The sequence below is a fragment of the Panthera pardus genome, unplaced genomic scaffold, assembly GCF_024362965.1.
Source record: "Panthera pardus isolate Hobbes unplaced genomic scaffold, ASM2436296v1 HiC_scaffold_26, whole genome shotgun sequence".
Lineage (NCBI taxonomy): Eukaryota > Metazoa > Chordata > Mammalia > Carnivora > Felidae > Panthera > Panthera pardus.
In genome coordinates, this window is record NW_026526832.1 from 19,553,021 (window position 1) to 19,569,161 (window position 16,141).

At 50.8% G+C, this 16,141-nt stretch overlaps 2 protein-coding genes and 1 long non-coding RNA gene across 4 annotated transcripts; 1 reads left to right on the forward strand and 2 right to left on the reverse strand.

Annotated features, from left to right (window-relative positions):
- Positions 1-262: 262 nt before the first annotated feature.
- On the reverse strand, positions 263-1,932 carry LOC109267012 (uncharacterized). Its single transcript, XR_002079945.2, has 2 exons — positions 1,791-1,932; positions 263-1,091 (listed from the first exon to the last, which is right to left on the reverse strand). It is a non-coding gene; the product is annotated as an uncharacterized LOC109267012 (long non-coding RNA).
- Positions 1,933-1,982: 50 nt separating this feature from the next.
- On the forward strand, positions 1,983-5,806 carry PREB (prolactin regulatory element binding). 2 transcript variants are annotated; one of them, XM_019449515.2, is made up of 9 exons: positions 1,983-2,329; positions 2,906-3,098; positions 3,287-3,507; positions 3,689-3,769; positions 3,869-3,993; positions 4,193-4,366; positions 4,510-4,582; positions 4,772-4,931; positions 5,104-5,806. In XM_019449515.2, the coding sequence occupies exons 1-9, from the start codon at positions 2,195-2,197 to the stop codon at positions 5,196-5,198; spliced, it is 1,257 nt and encodes a 418-aa protein (XP_019305060.1). In that variant the 5' UTR covers positions 1,983-2,194; the 3' UTR covers positions 5,199-5,806. The 2 variants fall into 2 exon arrangements, with proteins under 2 accessions (XP_019305060.1, XP_019305065.1); XM_019449520.2 differs by lacking the exon at positions 4,772-4,931 and having other exon boundaries at positions 5,104-5,157.
- ABHD1 (abhydrolase domain containing 1) lies at positions 5,757-11,775 on the reverse strand. Its single transcript, XM_019449504.2, has 9 exons — positions 11,574-11,775; positions 7,980-8,140; positions 7,456-7,638; positions 7,213-7,258; positions 6,928-7,040; positions 6,629-6,802; positions 6,420-6,468; positions 6,160-6,325; positions 5,757-6,035 (listed from the first exon to the last, which is right to left on the reverse strand). The coding sequence occupies exons 1-9, from the start codon at positions 11,700-11,702 to the stop codon at positions 5,824-5,826; spliced, it is 1,233 nt and encodes a 410-aa protein (XP_019305049.2). The 5' UTR covers positions 11,703-11,775; the 3' UTR covers positions 5,757-5,823.
- Between the last annotated feature and the right edge of the window lie 4,366 nt (positions 11,776-16,141).

Here is a 16,141-nt window from a genome sequence, read left to right on the forward strand (position 1 = left end):
AGGTGTCTCCTTGAAGGGATGGACATTCCTAGGGTTCACTTGAAGAGAAACATTAAGAGTCCTCATGTTGAAGATCAGAAACCCAAGCGGCCCCCCTCAGGAAGGTGGGATGTCAGGCAGAAAAGAGACTTATCCTGCCTGGGAGCCAAGTCACCTCCCTCTGAGGGTGTCAGCGTAGAGCAATCCCCATTCCCAAACCCCTGAATGCATGTGAGAAATAAGGCCACTGACCCAATCAAAGGAGGGACGTGGAGACTCGGAGCACAGTGAAGCGAGGATTTAATCAACATTCTTGCAAGAGCGGGTGTGTGATGGACGGGCACATCTGGTGTAGTTACAGCAAACAATTTATTTCCTAGTGTGCAAGTCCCTCCTGATTCCTCATTGGCGGAGTACAATGGAGGTTACAGCCTTACCCAGACTTCACCTATGCCCACGTAAAGCAAAAAGTAGTCTGTTTGGAACATATGTACATTTCCTGAGGCGACGCAGAGACTTTCAGTCCCTCCTTTGTTCTTTGGCGCATGCTCTCGCAAAGCCTTTGGAAAATAAGCCCGCAAAACGGAGAGGGTTAGAAGAACCAGGAAGTGAAGTGTCTAAGGGTTTGAGGCTCCATGGGGGGAGGGGGAGTTCATATAGATTTCCAATAGGTTGTAAGCCTACTGGTAACTAGACAGCTCAGCTCTTATTTGGTATTTCTGAAAATGAATCATCTCCCTTGTCACAGAGCTGCAAGCATGGCCGGTTCTCACATCCACCAACCAGAGGTGAGGTGATTTGTTAAGGTAAATAGTGGTTTCTTCACACTAGGAAGCAGTGGATTCCGAGTTTGAAGCCAATTTTACTTTAAAGTCCATGCTGCCTCCATGAAAAGGCAAGAGACACGGTTCAAGTTCCCAAATGTGAAATTTCCAAAGTGTGTGACCTGGGACACATCACTTCCTCTCTGGGGTAAAAGGTAAAGGCTGCACTTGTGTATTGGTGTAGGAAACAAAGGCAAAAGAAAAAATTGAATTTCCTTACAACTGACAATTCCTTGACACAGGCAGAGTGACCTCTGGAAACTCGACTGCCTCCATGTTGACACTTTGCTAAGGGCAAAAGTCAGTCTTAGCTTAACATTGTCCCGCCCCTCTAGGATCCTGTAGATCTAATTTAACATACAAAAATTCCTTTGGAATCTTTATCTCTACCCCTCAAGATACATGTTGGCAATCATGCTCCAAGCATATGGCCCACTGATATACATCTGAAGCATCTGTGACTGAGGTTTTACTGACCAGTAATAAATGACATTTTCCTAACAACGGCTAGCCCCCTCAGGGTCCTGGAAACCTAGCTTCCAAAATACCTTGGAGGCTTACGCTGTCCCTAACCGCCTCTCAACTTGAAAGTGTATCATCAGTCACCCCTCACAGCGCCAGTGCAGCTCTTTCTGCCCAAGGGTCCTGTCCTGGGCTTTAATAAAACCACCTTTTTGCACCAAAGACGTCTCAAGAATTCTTTCTTGGTCATCCGCTCTGACACCACCCGCCCCCCCCCCCCCCCCAACTTCCACATCAGGTATCACTCCTGAAATGGGGACAACCCTAATCCAAGATTTTTTTTTTTTTTTTAAGATTTTATTTTTAAGTAATCTCTACGCCCAAGGTGGGGCTCGAATTGACAACACAGAGATCAAGGGAAGCATGCCCTGGGACTGACAGCCAGGAGCATCCAAGGATTTCTTTTTGTAAAGGTTTATTAGCCTCTTCTAACCTTTATTAGCTCCCCTCCTCCCCCAGAATCACCAAGCACATCCCCTGGAAGGGGAGCCTGCCTCTTTGACCCCACGCAAACACGACGGAGACTCACGACCCAGGCGGACAGAATCTTGGCGCGAGGCTTGCGTCATCCCGATGCCCGCTAGTGCTGACGCGTATTGGCGGGCCTGCGCCTGCGCAAGAAGAGCCCAGGGCTAAGTGCGCGTGCGCACTGCGCGTTCACCGGACAGGGTTAAGACCGCTTGGAGCGGAGATATGGATTCTTGAGTGTGGTGAAGAGTTTTGCCAACTCCGAGGGAGCGAGGGAGCAGTCGAGAATCCTCCTGGCGGCGACGGGATCAAGTTGAATCGCGGCAGGGCGAGTGGTCGAAAGCCGGGCGTGGCATGTCCCGGGTGCCCCGGTGCGGACAGTGAAGCGCGCGGCGAGCAGGATGGGCCGGCGCCGGGCGCCCGAGCTGTACCGGGCCCCGTTCCCGTTGTACGCGCTTCAGGTCGACCCCAGCGCGGGGCTGCTCATCGCTGCGGGCGGAGGAGGCGCTGCCAAGACGGGCATAAAGAATGGCGTGGTGAGAGCTCAGGGCCACTGGGGCCGGTCACGGCACGGGCGACGGGGGTAAGGGGTCTTGGGGGTGGGCTGTACCTCCGGCTGACACTAGCTGCATTTCTAGCTTGCCCCCTCCCCGGTGGAAAGCCCGGCGCCCTGGCGGGAATTTCACCTGAGAACTTACCACGAATCGTAAAGTAGAGTAAAAACAGCACACGACACCGCTTAGGCAGGAACGCTTCAACTCAACCTCACAAGCAGCTCCAGGGGTCTTATCCTGGTCTTTTCTGGTCTCTGCTCTCCAGCAGCGGCAAGAGTGCTGCATTTGGTCTTTAGGCAAGGGTTCTTCACTCTTCTGAGGATTACCCAATTATTTTGTAAACTGGAGGTATTAATCCCAACCCTCCTTGCTGTACAGATTTGTGAGGTTCCAAAGAAAGAAAGAAAAGGAAAGAAGCAAGCAGACTGGGAAAAGCCTTTTAAGTAGAAAGTGTAGTAAGCAAAGAGATAGGGCTTTAGACTATAGGATGTAAGGTTGTCCTTGAGGTGCTCTCTGGGCACCCCTGAACCTTGCTCACCCTGGTTCCCTCTTCCACAGCACTTTCTGCAGCTAGAACAAATTAATGGACGCCTGAGTGCCTCTTTGCTACACTCTCATGATACAGAGACACGGGCTACCATGAACTTGGCGCTGGCTGGTAACATCCTTGCTGCAGGGCAGGATGCCCACTGTCAGCTTCTGCGCTTCCAGACCCATCAGCAGAAGGGCAAAAACAAGACAGAGAAGGCAGGTGAGAAGCTCCCTCTTTAGCTTTGGGGTAAGGGTTAAATGAGTAAGATCACTTATTTTGGTTCCAAAAACAGTGGGGTTGGAAGTGGGTTATGGTAGCAGGCAAGAAGCTGGATGTTCACTACTAGGGAGGGGGCAAGCACTACTTACTATAGGGCCCTGAAACCTGGCAGACTCTTTGTATTTCAGGTTGCAAGGAACAGGGGCCACGACAGAGGAAGGGGGCAGCCCCAGTAGAGAAGAAGTCTGGAGCTGAAACCCACCAGGAGGGGGTAGAACTCAGTGTAGAGAATTTGCAAGCGGTGCAGACAGACTTCAGCCCTGATCCGTTGCAAAAAGTTGTATGCTTCAACCATGATAACACCCTGCTCGCCACTGGAGGGACGGATGGCTACGTTCGTGTCTGGAAGGTGTGGTTTTGTGGGTTAGAGGATGAGTGTCAGTAGCAGCAAGGTCAGATTGTGATGAACTGATCATGGGTTCTGGGAAACTTGAGTGGAGCCTGTACTGAGTGGCAGAAAAGAAGAAGGGTGGGGATCATTGCACCCTTGCTAGGTACCTAGGGTAACCATGATGGTGGTTTGGTCGCAGGTACCCAGCCTAGAGAAAGTTCTGGAGTTCAGAGCCCATGAAGGAGAGATTGAGGACCTGGCTTTGGGGCCTGATGGCAAGGTGAGGAAGTGAGAGTGTCAAAAAAGTAGGTGATTATGCTGCTTGTCCAGTAAGTGGATCCCCTAACTGTCCATCCTTGGAATCTTGATTCCTGACTAGTTGGTAACTGTGGGCTGGGACCTTAAGGCCTCCGTGTGGCAGAAGGATCAGCTGGTGACACAGCTGCACTGGCAAGAGAACGGACCCACCTTTTCTAACACGCCTTACCGCTACCAGGCCTGCAGGTGTGAGACCCCAGAGGGTAGCTAAAAGAGGCACAGCCTAGATGTGGTGGGGGAGAGGGAAGAGACTGGGGGGAAGCTGGGGAGGATTGTAGCCTTGGTGGGTGTTACCCCAGGCCTGACCAGGGTGCAGGAGGGCACAAACCTCTGAGAAGGGCTGAGCAGGCCCCAGGAGCTGAATATCCTCTCACCTGGCCCCCAGGTTTGGGCAGGTTCCAGACCAGCCTGCCAGGCTGCGACTCTTCACAGTGCAGATTCCCCACAAGCGTCTGCGCCAGCCCCCACCCTGCTACCTCACAGCCTGGGATGGCTCCACCTTCTTGCCCCTTCGGACTAAGTCCTGCGGCCATGAAGTCATCTCCTGCCTTAGTGTCAGGTGTGAGACAGTGGTGACTTGGCTGGTTGTGGGGTGCCTGGGGGAGTTTGGAAGGATGTCCTGTCTGAGGCTCTGAAGAGTACTATTGGTGAATGTTGCTGCATAGGCCCCCGGGACAGTGAGCACTTTATTTTTTGTTGCAGTGAATCGGGCACCTTCCTAGGCCTGGGCACAGTCACTGGCTCTGTTGCCATCTACATAGCTTTCTCTCTCCAGGTAATGGGTAAAGGTGGGCACAGCCCTGAGGGCTCTTTGGGGTGGGGACTCTGGGCCTGCTCGAACCTAAGTGTGTAGGAAGGGTCTGGCCCAGCTCTAGAGGAAAAGCCATCTGGAGACAGGGAGATTGTTTTCCAGGAGAATGTTCTGAACAGGGCCATCCTTCAATAGTTCTTCTCCTGTCTCCAGCGCCTCTATTATGTGAGGGAGGCTCATGGCATTGTCGTGACAGATGTGGCCTTTCTACCTGAGAAGGGTCGTGGTCCAGAGCTCCTTGGCTTCCATGAAACTGCCCTGTTCTCTGTGGCTGTGGATAGTCGTTGCCAGCTGCACTTGCTGCCCTCACGGAGTGAGTCATTGGGATGGGGGTGGGTACCGCCCTACCTCTAGCTATAGCAAAAACTTGCCCCTTGGAGAATGGGCTGCTTGTTTGTAGCCATCTGTCCCCTTCTTGAATGGTTTTGTTCTTAGGGCTGTGAAGCCCCTTTGCCTGCTGACTTCTTCCCTTACCCCTCTTGCAGGGAGTGTTCCCGTGTGGCTGCTGCTCCTGCTATGTGTCGGACTTATTGTTATGACCATCCTGCTGCTCCAGAGTGTCTTTCCAGGTTTTCTTTAGCCTTTCTGCTCTTAGGGAATCAGGGGCCTGGACATTACTACCTTCTAGAACAGAGTGGAGGCCTGAACCCCATTGCTCATTCCACCTGAATCCATAGTTGGCGTTCCTCTGATGAGACTGACGGGCGCTGCCTGCCCTGCCCACTTAAAGCGTGGCTATGGCCCTGTGTGACTCTGAATCCTGAGAACCCTTCATTCTTCATGTGTGGATCCGCCCAGGACAGTGGTATCTGAAAGGCCAGGCCACACCACCTGCATTCTTCCTCTGCCTGCCAGAGGCTCCAAAGTTGAGCTTGTCCTTTCTCCAGAAATATGTGAGGATGCCCAAGAACCTGGAGGTACTGCTGTCCATCACTTGGTCTTCACGTGAACCCCTGGCGTTTGCTGAAGCAAGCCCTGGCCTGGGACTTGCCGTTAGGGAAGGAAGGGGCAAAAGGAAGACCCAGGCAGTAATCTCTGGGTCCAGCTGGGTAGCTCCAAGCCAGCCAGGCGACATATACAATAAGTTCCTGGATGGTCTTCCCTACCCTTGAGAAAAGGGAAAATGAACCTCAGCACATTCAGCAGGAAGAGTTGATATTTAATAAACAAGCAAAGACTGAACTGAGACCCTGGTGGTACTCCTGTCAGTTCTTGCCTCCCTTAGAAGGTGAGAGATCCCTGAGGTTGAGCAGCTCCACTGGGTGCTGGAAGATGGCTTTGGCATACTGATGCAAGAGGCGGTTCATGTAGTTGTGCTGCCAGGGGAACAGCCCTTCCAGGAAGCCAATGTGGCCACCCCGGGCTGTGATGAGCAGTGCAACATGGGGAGAATGTTGGGCAGCCTCTACAGGAAGGGCTTGGGGAGGGGTTAGAGAGGAGGTCAGGAACTGGCCTTTTCTGAGAGCCCAGTCTCTCTCCCCTTGCACCTCACCACCTGTTTTCCCCAGGGCCTGTAAAGCATCCAGATTCAGGGTGCTCACCGTGGACTGGGGAGAAGGGGTCATCAGCTGCATTGAGGCAGAGCACAGGGGTCTGGATGGCATCTACCTTGGTTCTTGGGCTTGCTGCTTGGTAGTAGGTTACACAGTCTTGATATCCAAAAGCCACAGCTGTGTAGCGCTCATCAAACTGGCGGATCGTGCGGGCCTGCATGTGGTAGAGGGTGGGGTACGCTAGGATGAGGATAGGGAATAAGATACTGAACAATTTTGGGTAGGGGGTGGTGGTTGAGAGACTCTACCTGTAGCACAAAGTCTACGTTCACCACCTTTTCCATCACCTTCCTATTTCTGCAAAAGAGTTCATAGAGGTGTGACTCTCCTGGACCTGACCCTATCGTATCTCATGGATAAGCAAACCCAGTTACAAAATTAGTCTGAGCACTGGGAGAACTGGTATTCCTACCATCCCATCCTGCCTGCTGCCCCCTCCCACTTGCCAAAACCCTACCGGTTCACAATGCGGCAGAGCTCGGCAGTGAGGCGCTGATTGAAGAGCAGTGAGTTGAGTGGGGTCTCCAGGGAGTGGGTGGTTTCAGAGGAATCCCAGCATGCCGATAGAGTCAGTGCTGCCACCAGCCCCGAATCTTGCCCTGTTTGAGCTAGGTGGTTCAGCACTAATATCCTGAAGGATGGATCCAGGGGCCGTGAAAGAAGGGTTTGCGTTAGTGAGTTGGGAAAGGGGGAGAGGACATGGGGGAGGAAACAAAGGAAGACTGGACCTTTGGGTCAAGCCCAGGCAACCTTTACCCTCCAAGAGAGATGCCCACAGCCAGCAGTGGAGCTTGGGAGTAGCGGTGCTTTATGTGGCTCACGACTGTCTCCAGATCTTCAGTGTTGCTGGCACAAAAGGCTCTGTGAGTCTGAGGCAAACCAGATAATTGGGTAGGGAGGGAGGCCCTGGCCAGAAGCAGAAAGATGGGAGGGTTCGAGAGATGGAAGGAAAATGGAAGAAGGATGGGTAGGTAGAGCCCCAGGGCCAAGGATCTCTTAAGGGAGTGGGGTGAAGGGCTACGATGAGGAAAGGATACTCACCAGCAGTTCTTCCCCACGGCAGCCTCGGTTGTTAAATACAACAGCTCTGTGACACACACAGGTACGTCTCAGCCAGGCCTTTCCTAGAAGCCCCGCTCCCCTTTTGGTAGCCTTCAGGAAGACCCCAGTCAGAAGTGCCCCTCATATAGTGCTTTCTTCCCAGAGGTATCAGGGTCTTGATCGGCCTCCCTATTACAAGGCCTCAGATACCACCCACTGCCTCCGGGCTGGACCCATCCTTACCTATAACCATCCCTCAGAGCTTGGTTGACTAGTTGTGAGATATAGGAGTCCTGGCTACTGCCTGTGATACCAGGAAGCAGTAATACAATGGGCTGGGTGGTGGGGTCAGGATATTGACTGCTGTTGTGCTGGCCAGCCCAGTCTAGCAGGAGTTGTCCTCCATCTGGGGTTTGGAGGACTTCGCTGTGGTTTTGGAGAAAAGGGCACACCAAGATACTATGAGGAACTCCGTGTGCTTCAGAAGGTTTACCTCTCTTCCCCACAAACAACTCCCACAACTTCCTTCCTGTATCATTTGAGGACACACACTGTGCCCGACATTAAGACCATAACAAGGTGTAATGGGACGTAAAAGATTAAATATTACCTCACTGTTGTGCAATTAAATAGCCCTTCTGTATAACCACTCTCGTTATCCTCAACACACTGAGGTACGTGGGGCAAAGATTACCTTCAGTTTTAAGAAGTAGACAGGATTTCCCTATAGTTGCAGCTTACTGTTCACCCGCTCTGTCCCTTCTTACCTCCAGTAAGGGACTGGAGGCCGAGACTGCAGCAAGACTCGAAAGATGGTTTGTAGCCGCCCCTCAAAACACCACAGCGCAGGGTAGAAAGTCTCCAGAGTGATCGGACAGTGTTGCTCCAGGAGGGCCAGAAACCGGGGCCCGGTCACCAGTTGAGGCCTCTGTAACCACAACAGTCTACCTCACTCCCCTGGATTTTGCACAGCCAGTGAGGCACCTGACACCAGAGCAACCCCTCTCCAGAGGCCGGCCTCTGGGGGTGAGAGACCTAACATACCTTAGCCTGGAATGGCCAAGTCACCTCTGTTTATAATAGAGTCCAGCTGGAGCCCCAGAGAACTCCAGTCCTGGAGGGCGAACTCCAGTCCTGGAGGGCAACCTCCGGCACGGACTCAACTGACCTGGAACCAGGGCTGGGAACTGCTGCAGCTGACTGAGTGCTGACCCCTCCGCTCAGGCTATCTGTGCCCCAAACCCATTTTGCAGAGAGCAGGTAATATCAACTGCCCAGCTGGGTCCTTGCGGAAAGGGTTGGCATCCTAGTCAGAGGCTGAAGAAATGCAGTACCATTCAATCTGTGACTTCTGCCTTGCAATTGATTTACCACACTCCTCTTCCTCAGACTAGCTCCAGCCATGCTGGCTGCGCCTGATTTTAGCACCCCATTGCCACATACTCGCGTTCCCTCCCTACCGTGCACTCACTGCTGCTTCTACCACAGCACCTCATTTTCTCGCTCATAGGACCCCTGTCGTCAGACCATACTCCAAAGGAGGAATGGTCTCGATGTGAACAGATTTTCCTCTTGTTTCATGCCAGCCAGAGGGAAGGTAACACAATGGCAGGGACAGACAAGTCAGTGGGGACTCGGCTCTGACTTTCCACCCCTCTGCTTGGTTCTTGGGTACACATCAAGTGAATGAGAGGGCTAGCCGCATAGCAGGCTTATGAAACAGGGGCATGCTGTACAAAGCCAAAAGGTCACAGTCTCAAGAAATTTCTATTGCTGTTGCAAGCCCTAAGGAACCTGAGGACCAGATTCCTATGTCTTCTGCAGTTTTAGTACCCAAAAAAGGCTGGGTAAATTATGAACTAGAGAGGCCAAGTTGCTAGCACAGCTGTTGAGAGGTGTGATTCATAACACGGTCTTTAACCCCCGGACTAATAATGCTTGAGATTCATTGTATGCTATGTGCAGGTTCTAGGCTAAGCCCAACCTTATGAGGGAGCATATTTCATAGGTGAAGAAACAGTGACCCAAAGAGTTTAAGTTGTTTGCCCAAAGTCACACAGCAAGCAAGAGGCAAAGCAGAATTCGCAATTATGATACTACCACCAATACTAGTAGGTTGAATTTGTTGAGTGCTCGTGTTTCAAGCATTGTGCTAAGCACTTTACATAATTATACCCTGTGATTTTCACAATAGCTCTTTGACAGTAGATCCTGTGATCCCCCGTGGGAACAGGTTGGAATGTTGAGTAAGTTGTCAAGGGTCATGAAGCCTGCCAAAGACGGCTGGTGGCGGAACTGGAATTCAAACCCAGGTCTGACTCCAGAGCTTATGCTCTTAATCACCGTACTATATTACTTCCTAATTGCCAGGATTTTGAGTTGTCATCAATCTGTGGAATTTTTTTTTTTTTTTAAGTTTAGTTAGAGAGAGAGAGAGAGAGAATGCAAGGAGGGAAGGGGAAGAGAGAGGGAGAGACAGAATCCCAAGTAGGCTCCACACTGTCAGGGCAGAGTTTGGGGCTCAAACTCAACGAACCACGAGATTATGACCTGAGCCAAGATCAAGAGTCGGACATTTAACCAACTGAGCCACCCACGTGCCCCAATTTAGGGAATTCTTTTTTTTTTTTTTTATTAAAAAATTTTTTTTTTCAACGTTTTTTATTTATTTTTTTTGGGACAGAGAGAGACAGAGCATGAACGGGGGAGGGGCAGAGAGAGAGGGAGACACAGAATCGGAAACAGGCTCCAGGCTCCGAGCCATCAGCCCAGAGCCTGACGCGGGGCTCGAACTCACGGACCGCGAGATCGTGACCTGGCTGAAGTCGGACGCTTAACCGACTGCGCCACCCAGGCGCCCCTGGGAATTCTTGATCAAATAAGCTCAGTAGTGTAGAATAAACTAGGTCACACATTTGATTTATATGGGTTAATTTCATTTGAGCTCTAGTGAAGTATTTTTTTTAATTTTTTTTAACGTTTATTGATTTTTGAGACAGAGAGAAACAGAGCATGAATGGGGGAGAAACAGAGACGGAGAGAGAGGAAGACACAGAATCTGAAGCAGGCTCCAGGCTCTGAGCTGTCAGCACAGAGCCCGATGCAGGGCTCGAACTCACAGACCGAGAGATCATGACCTGAGCCGAAGTCAGATGCTTAATCGACTGAGCCACGCAGGCGCCCCATAGTGAAGTATTTCTAGACTCATTCCTGAGAATTAATTAGTAATATGCCATTGGTCACTATGGGTAAATCAATAATAGTCCATTATCATGCTGGACAATCCAAACTCCTCAGGGCTTCCAGAATGTGCTTTTTCCTGCATTGTAACCAATATTTGGAAGTCAAGGAGGGGTTTGGAGTAAAAAATGGCAGAGGTCTCTGAGTTCTTTGTGGCTGATCCAAGCAAAGGAAAATGTTTATTAAGGACAGCTCTGGTCTGAAATGATTGACTTTTGAAATCAGGCATATAAGGTAGGATTTATAGGGTACTGTGAGGTTTGGATTTTTGTTTTATTAAGGCAGATTTAATACATGCGAATGTAGAAAGCTCTGAAAATACAGAAAGTTTAGACAACATTTAAATTCCCTATAGATCTTTAAGGGCTTGAATCGATAGATTTTTTTATTAGACTCAGTTACCTGGAACAGCTTAATGAAGATTAAAAGGTTTAGATTTTTCTGGATATATGAATTATGTATTTTGTCTAAATTTCAGTGTTCAACTTCAGTGTCCAAGTTCATCAAAATCAACCTCTTGAGACTTTACCATTGCATTATATATACGCGGAGAGCCCAGAACTTAACACAGGGCTGAATGAACAACGACAGGGTTATCCACGAGTCCTGAGCTGCACAGGGAACCTCTACCCGCCCTTAAGAGAAGCAAGGCTCTGCTAAGTGGACAGGATGGTGGGAGTCAGCCACATCTGCACAGGCCTCCGGTTCCTTTGTTCTGTGAAGTTAGTGAGAAACTCAACTCGACTGCCTTTTTAGAAGAGGAAAGCGTCTCCCTGACACCTGAGGATGCCTTCCAGCCGGCCCTTCCTCAACTGTTTGTCTCTATCATTGGGAGCAGCACCCCTCTGATGGCTGAAAGGCCCAACTGGCATGGGGAGCGTTTGGGACGCAGAGAATCTAGGCAGACAAAGAAGCAAAACTCTTCGTTAGGTGATAATAGCAAAACAGAACACTGCTGTAGCATGGCAGGGCTGGTGGTGGAATTGGGGCATCAAATTTCACCTGGGGCAGGGGGCCCAATCATGCCACCTCCCACAAAGGGCTCTATCCCCTGGCTGGAAGCTGCCCCTTAGGCCCGAGTATCCTAAACCCGCCGGCCAGAGCTTTGGACCCGCACCCACCTGGGGCACACATATCCAGTAGTAGCCCAAGTAGAGGGTAGCGCCAAGACCCAAAAGCAGAGAGAAGGGCTCTGTCCAGGTGCCAGTCTGAGGGCTCTGGGAAGAGCTCAGCATCTTGGGTGGTTGCATTCTGACTTCCCAGTTCTTGACCGGCTCCTGCACCTGATTCTTGGCCGGGAGGCCGGCAGGTGTGCGCCGGGCCCCGCACGCCATTGGACAGTCTGTGCAGGGACGGCCTCCGCTGCCGGGTGGGGCGGGGGTCCTGGCCCCGCCCCGCCCACCGCCGCCGCGCTCCGCGGCAGGCGTGGCAAAGGGCGGGGCCCGGACCTCGACCCGCGCCGAGTAGAACCGAGTTACCAGTGGTGACCTCCCTGCCCGTCGCCCGCTTCGCGCGCCTGGGCGCCTCCTGCTTCCGCCTCCCGGTGACTAGCGGTGCCGCCCCTTGCAAGGACCACCACCCTCTCCCCAGCCTCCATCTTGGTGAGACGTGTCTCCAGCGCCTTCCTCAAACTCTGCCCCCGCCACGCTAGTTAGGCAGTTTGGTTACGGTCCCCCAGTCAACCAGTCACTGACACACAGGACACAGCCACTCCTTGGTGACATCCTGCCCTTTCACACAGGACAGCCATTCACTGTGAACTTCACCTTCAGGACGTGGCCGCTCACCTTGTGACGCCCTGCAGTCCTGCAGTGTTCAGCTATTCTCAGTGGACTTCCCATACTGGACACAGCCATTCATACTGTGGCACCCAGTCACATAGGTTTCAGCTATTGGGTGGATGGCATTCCACATAGAGTCACACACACACAAAGGTTAAGGTCACATACCATCACTCTACACCGTCTTTCATAATGTCAAGTAAGTACAATAGATACCTACTCATCCCCCACTTTGTACCAGGCAGTGGGATACCCCTGGAATGCTCTTGCCTGTCGTCACTGGAATGTGGAAACGAATAAGTAATCTAATAGAGCAGTGGTTCTCAGCCGTGACTGAAGATTAGAATCATCTGGGAGTTTTGTTTTGTTTTTTAATTTGTTTAACATTTATATTTTTGAGAGAGGGAGAGACAGAGCGTGAGCTGGGGGCAGAGGGGGGTGGTGGGCAGAGAGGGAGACACAGAATATGAAGCAGGCTTCAGGGTCTGAGCTGTCAGCCCAGAGCCCGATGTGGGACTTGAACTCATGAACCATGACATCATGACCTGAGCCAAAGTTGGCCGTTTAACTGAGCCACCAGGCGCCCTTCATCTGGGAGTTTTAAAAACAACCAGCGCCCAGGCCTCACCCCCTGCTATAGTTGGTTTGGAGAGGAGACTAGGTATCAATATAACTTAGAAGTTCTTTGGAAGATTCAAATGTGTAGTCAGGGTTGAACCCCTGCGGTAGGGCACAGGGCTAGCTAGATAGGGGAAGTACTAGCTGCAGTGAGAGCACTGAGGAGGGTGCCCGAACACCATGGGTCAGAGCAAGTGTACCCGGATGTTAAGTGATGATACATTTAAGGTGAAACCAAAAATTGAGTAGGAGTTTCCCAGGCAAGGGAGAGGTGGGAAGAGAATAGTTGTTCCAGGAGCAGAAACAGCGTAAGCAAAAGCCTGGGTGTGAGAGACTTCTTAAAGGAACCAAAAGAAATCTGGTTGTCTGGAGCATATGAGATGGTCAAGAATCAGGCTGTGAGCAGCTACACAAGGGATGTGAGAGTTTAAACCAAGGATGGGGGGAAACCATCAAAGAGTTTTACAAAGGGGCGAGCAACATGACCGGCGTTATGTTTTAAAGGAATCATTCAGGCGACTTGGAGAATGGATTGATTGGAGGAGGCTGAGAATGGAAACAGGCCAGTTAGGAGGCTGTTAACAGTACTTCGGCATGGCAGGTGGCTGCCTGGACTGGAGGAGCTTGGGAGAGGAGTGAAGATCTTTAAGACAGGAGGCAGAATGGAATAGGACTTGGTGTTTGGAGGTCAGGAGAGAAGGAGAAATCATGAAGGATGCGCAGGTTTCTGACTGTATGAGTCAGGGATGCATGGCGGTACCAGTCCCTGGGTTAAGGAAACTGGGGGAAGGGAAGGTTTGAGGAGGAAGAGGATGCGTTCTGAACTCAGACACACAGAGGTTAGGGTGCTGGTAGGTGTTCTAATTGCTTTTTCTTAGATTCTGTATTTGTCTATTTGGCATCTGTCAGTCACAGGGCCAAACTAACAGCCGAAGTTGACGTTTCGTCTGCAATCCAGAGCCCATACTCTGAGCCACTTCTTTGATCTAAATCTCACACGACAAGCCAATATTTCCCCTGTCCTAAATCAACCCAGGGTCAGGTATCAGATAACTAGGGACAGTCCCTGTGTCCCCAAGCCTGCCTGATTACTCAAACTAGCCAATTCTAAGCTGTCTACCTTGCCCTGCCTTGCCTTTCCACTTAATAAAGGCTGTGGCCTCTGCCTTCCTCCTTGCTCCTTTCTGCCCATGACAGAAGCCCACTGGGGTTTCCCCCTGTCATCCTGTGTAGTGAGCTATGCCTGTCGTTTCCAGGATAACTGGAGCACTAAATTTTTCTTTCAATGACATTGACCTCTCCACGTTGTCACTCAGTCACCTTTATACATTAAAATCTAGGCACAAATTAGAGGATGTTCATTTCCTGAAGAGGTCTGGGGCTTGGGGCTTGGAATTTGAGGTTTGGCAGCCATCAGCATTTAAATGATATATTCGTTTTCAGGGTTGCCATAACAAAGTACCACACACTGGCTGTCTTAAACAACAGAAGTTTATTGTCTTACAGTTCCGGGGACTAGAAGTCCAACTTCAAAGTGCCAGAAAGATCGGTTCCTTCTGAGAGCTGTGAGGAAGAATCTGTCCCAGGTCTCTTCTCTGGCTTCTGGTGGTGTGCTGGCAATCTTTGGCATGTAGAAGCTTCTTGGCCACAAGAACATGCTACCTGCATCTTCACAAGATGCTTTCCCTGTGTGTGTGTGTGTGTGTGTGTGTGTGTGTGTGTGTGTCTATGTCCAAATTTGCCCTTTTTAAAATAGCTTATTTATTTATTTTGAGAGGAGAGAGAGCAAGCAGGGGACGGAAAGAGAGACAGAGAATCCCAAGCAGGCTCTGCACTGTCAGTGCATAGCCCAACCTGAGGCTCAAACTCACAAACTGTGAGATCATGACTTGAGCCGAGACCAAGAATCGGACGCTTAACTGAGCCACTCCAGAGCCCCCAAGTTTCCCCTTTTCACGTGGACACCAGTCAAATTGGAGTGGGGTGGGCTCACCCTACTCCAGTAGGACCTCATTTTTACTTCTTATACCTGCCGTGACCCTATTTCCAAATAAAGTCACATTCTGAGGTATTGGGGGTTAGGATGTCAACATATGACTTTTTGAGGGACTCAGTTCAACCCATAACAGATAGTGATGGAAGCAACATGAACAGACAAACACATGAACAGATAGAAGTGAGGGGAGAGCCCAGAGGAACTCTGTTGCGTAAAGAAAACTAAGAAGAAACGAGTAGAGGGAGAAGATGGTGTTGCTGGACGGTGGGTCCCATAATTCTCGCAGGTAGTGTCCAGCAATGTCCGCCATAGGAAGGAGGACAGAATGACTTCGATGAGAGTCAGTTGTTCTGAAAGATTGGAAGGAGCTGAAGGAGAGGGAGACGTTGAAGATTCTGAAGAGATAAGTTATTCCTTTGAAGAACTAAGTCCTTGTGGGGTGCCTGAGCGGCTCAGTTGTTTGACCGTCTGATTCTTGGTTTCAGGTCCAGTCATGATCTTGCAGTTTGTGATGACTGCACAGAGCCTGCTTGGATTCTCTCTCTCCCCGCCTCTCTCTGCCCCTCCCCTGCTGATGCGTGCACACTCCTGTGCGCTCTCTCTCTCTCTCTCTCTCACACACACACACCAAAAAAATGAAAGAAAGAAAGAAAGAAAGAAAGAAAGAAAGAAAGAAAGAAAGAGAGAGAGAAAGAAAGAAGGAAAGAAAGAGAAAGAAAGAAAATAAAAGAGAAAGGAAGGAAGGAAGGGAGGGAGGAAGAAAGGAAGGAAGGAAGGAAGTCCTTGGGCCAGTGGGTGAAGATGTAGTCTGAAGCCTAGGAGGAATTGATCATTGTGACAAAAGTAGGTGACACTCCATTTTGAGTAGGTGACACTTTGCTGGCAAACGACTGCCACCATCACCCTTAAGATGACACTTTTCCCAGCCCTCTCGCCAACCATGTCTCGTATGCAGCCGCTTCTCAGTGATGCACCTGGTCACAGCCACCCAATGACACCTTCCCTGGAAACCAGCAGTCACAGCTGTCATTTGAGCATCACAAACAACTCAGGAAAGAGTTCAACCAACTACCCTAACACATGTACCGCTACTGTCCTCTCCTGTCACACCCCCGGACAATCATTCCCACCCTGACCATACGCTCTCAGGGCCATGTTGTCGCTCTGGATACACAGTCACACAAAATACCTCTACTGTCACAAGTGCCTCACGCACACGGCCACATCCACTAGTCACAGCCACACTAACAGTTCCGTCCTGTCTCGCACACAGGCTGGGCGCCGGCGGGCAGTG

Bases quoted from the DNA above. Each gene is read 5' to 3' on its own strand.
- PREB (XM_019449515.2), top strand. From the start codon at position 2,195: ATGGGCCGGCGCCGGGCGCCCGAGCTGTACCGGGCCCCGTTCCCGTTG. The intron at 2,330-2,905 runs GTGAGAGCTCAG...CCTCTTCCACAG, and splicing joins CGGGCATAAAGAATGGCGTG to CACTTTCTGCAGCTAGAACA. The intron at 3,770-3,868 runs GTGAGGAAGTGA...ATTCCTGACTAG, and splicing joins CTTTGGGGCCTGATGGCAAG to TTGGTAACTGTGGGCTGGGA.
- ABHD1 (XM_019449504.2), bottom strand. From the start codon at position 11,702: ATGCAACCACCCAAGATGCTGAGCTCTTCCCAGAGCCCTCAGACTGGC. The intron at 8,141-11,573 runs GTGGGTGCGGGT...TTGTGGTTACAG, and splicing joins ACTGGATATGTGTGCCCCAG to AGGCCTCAACTGGTGACCGG. The intron at 6,803-6,927 runs GTAAAGGTTGCC...TCCATCCTTCAG, and splicing joins GTGGGCATCTCTCTTGGAGG to GATATTAGTGCTGAACCACC.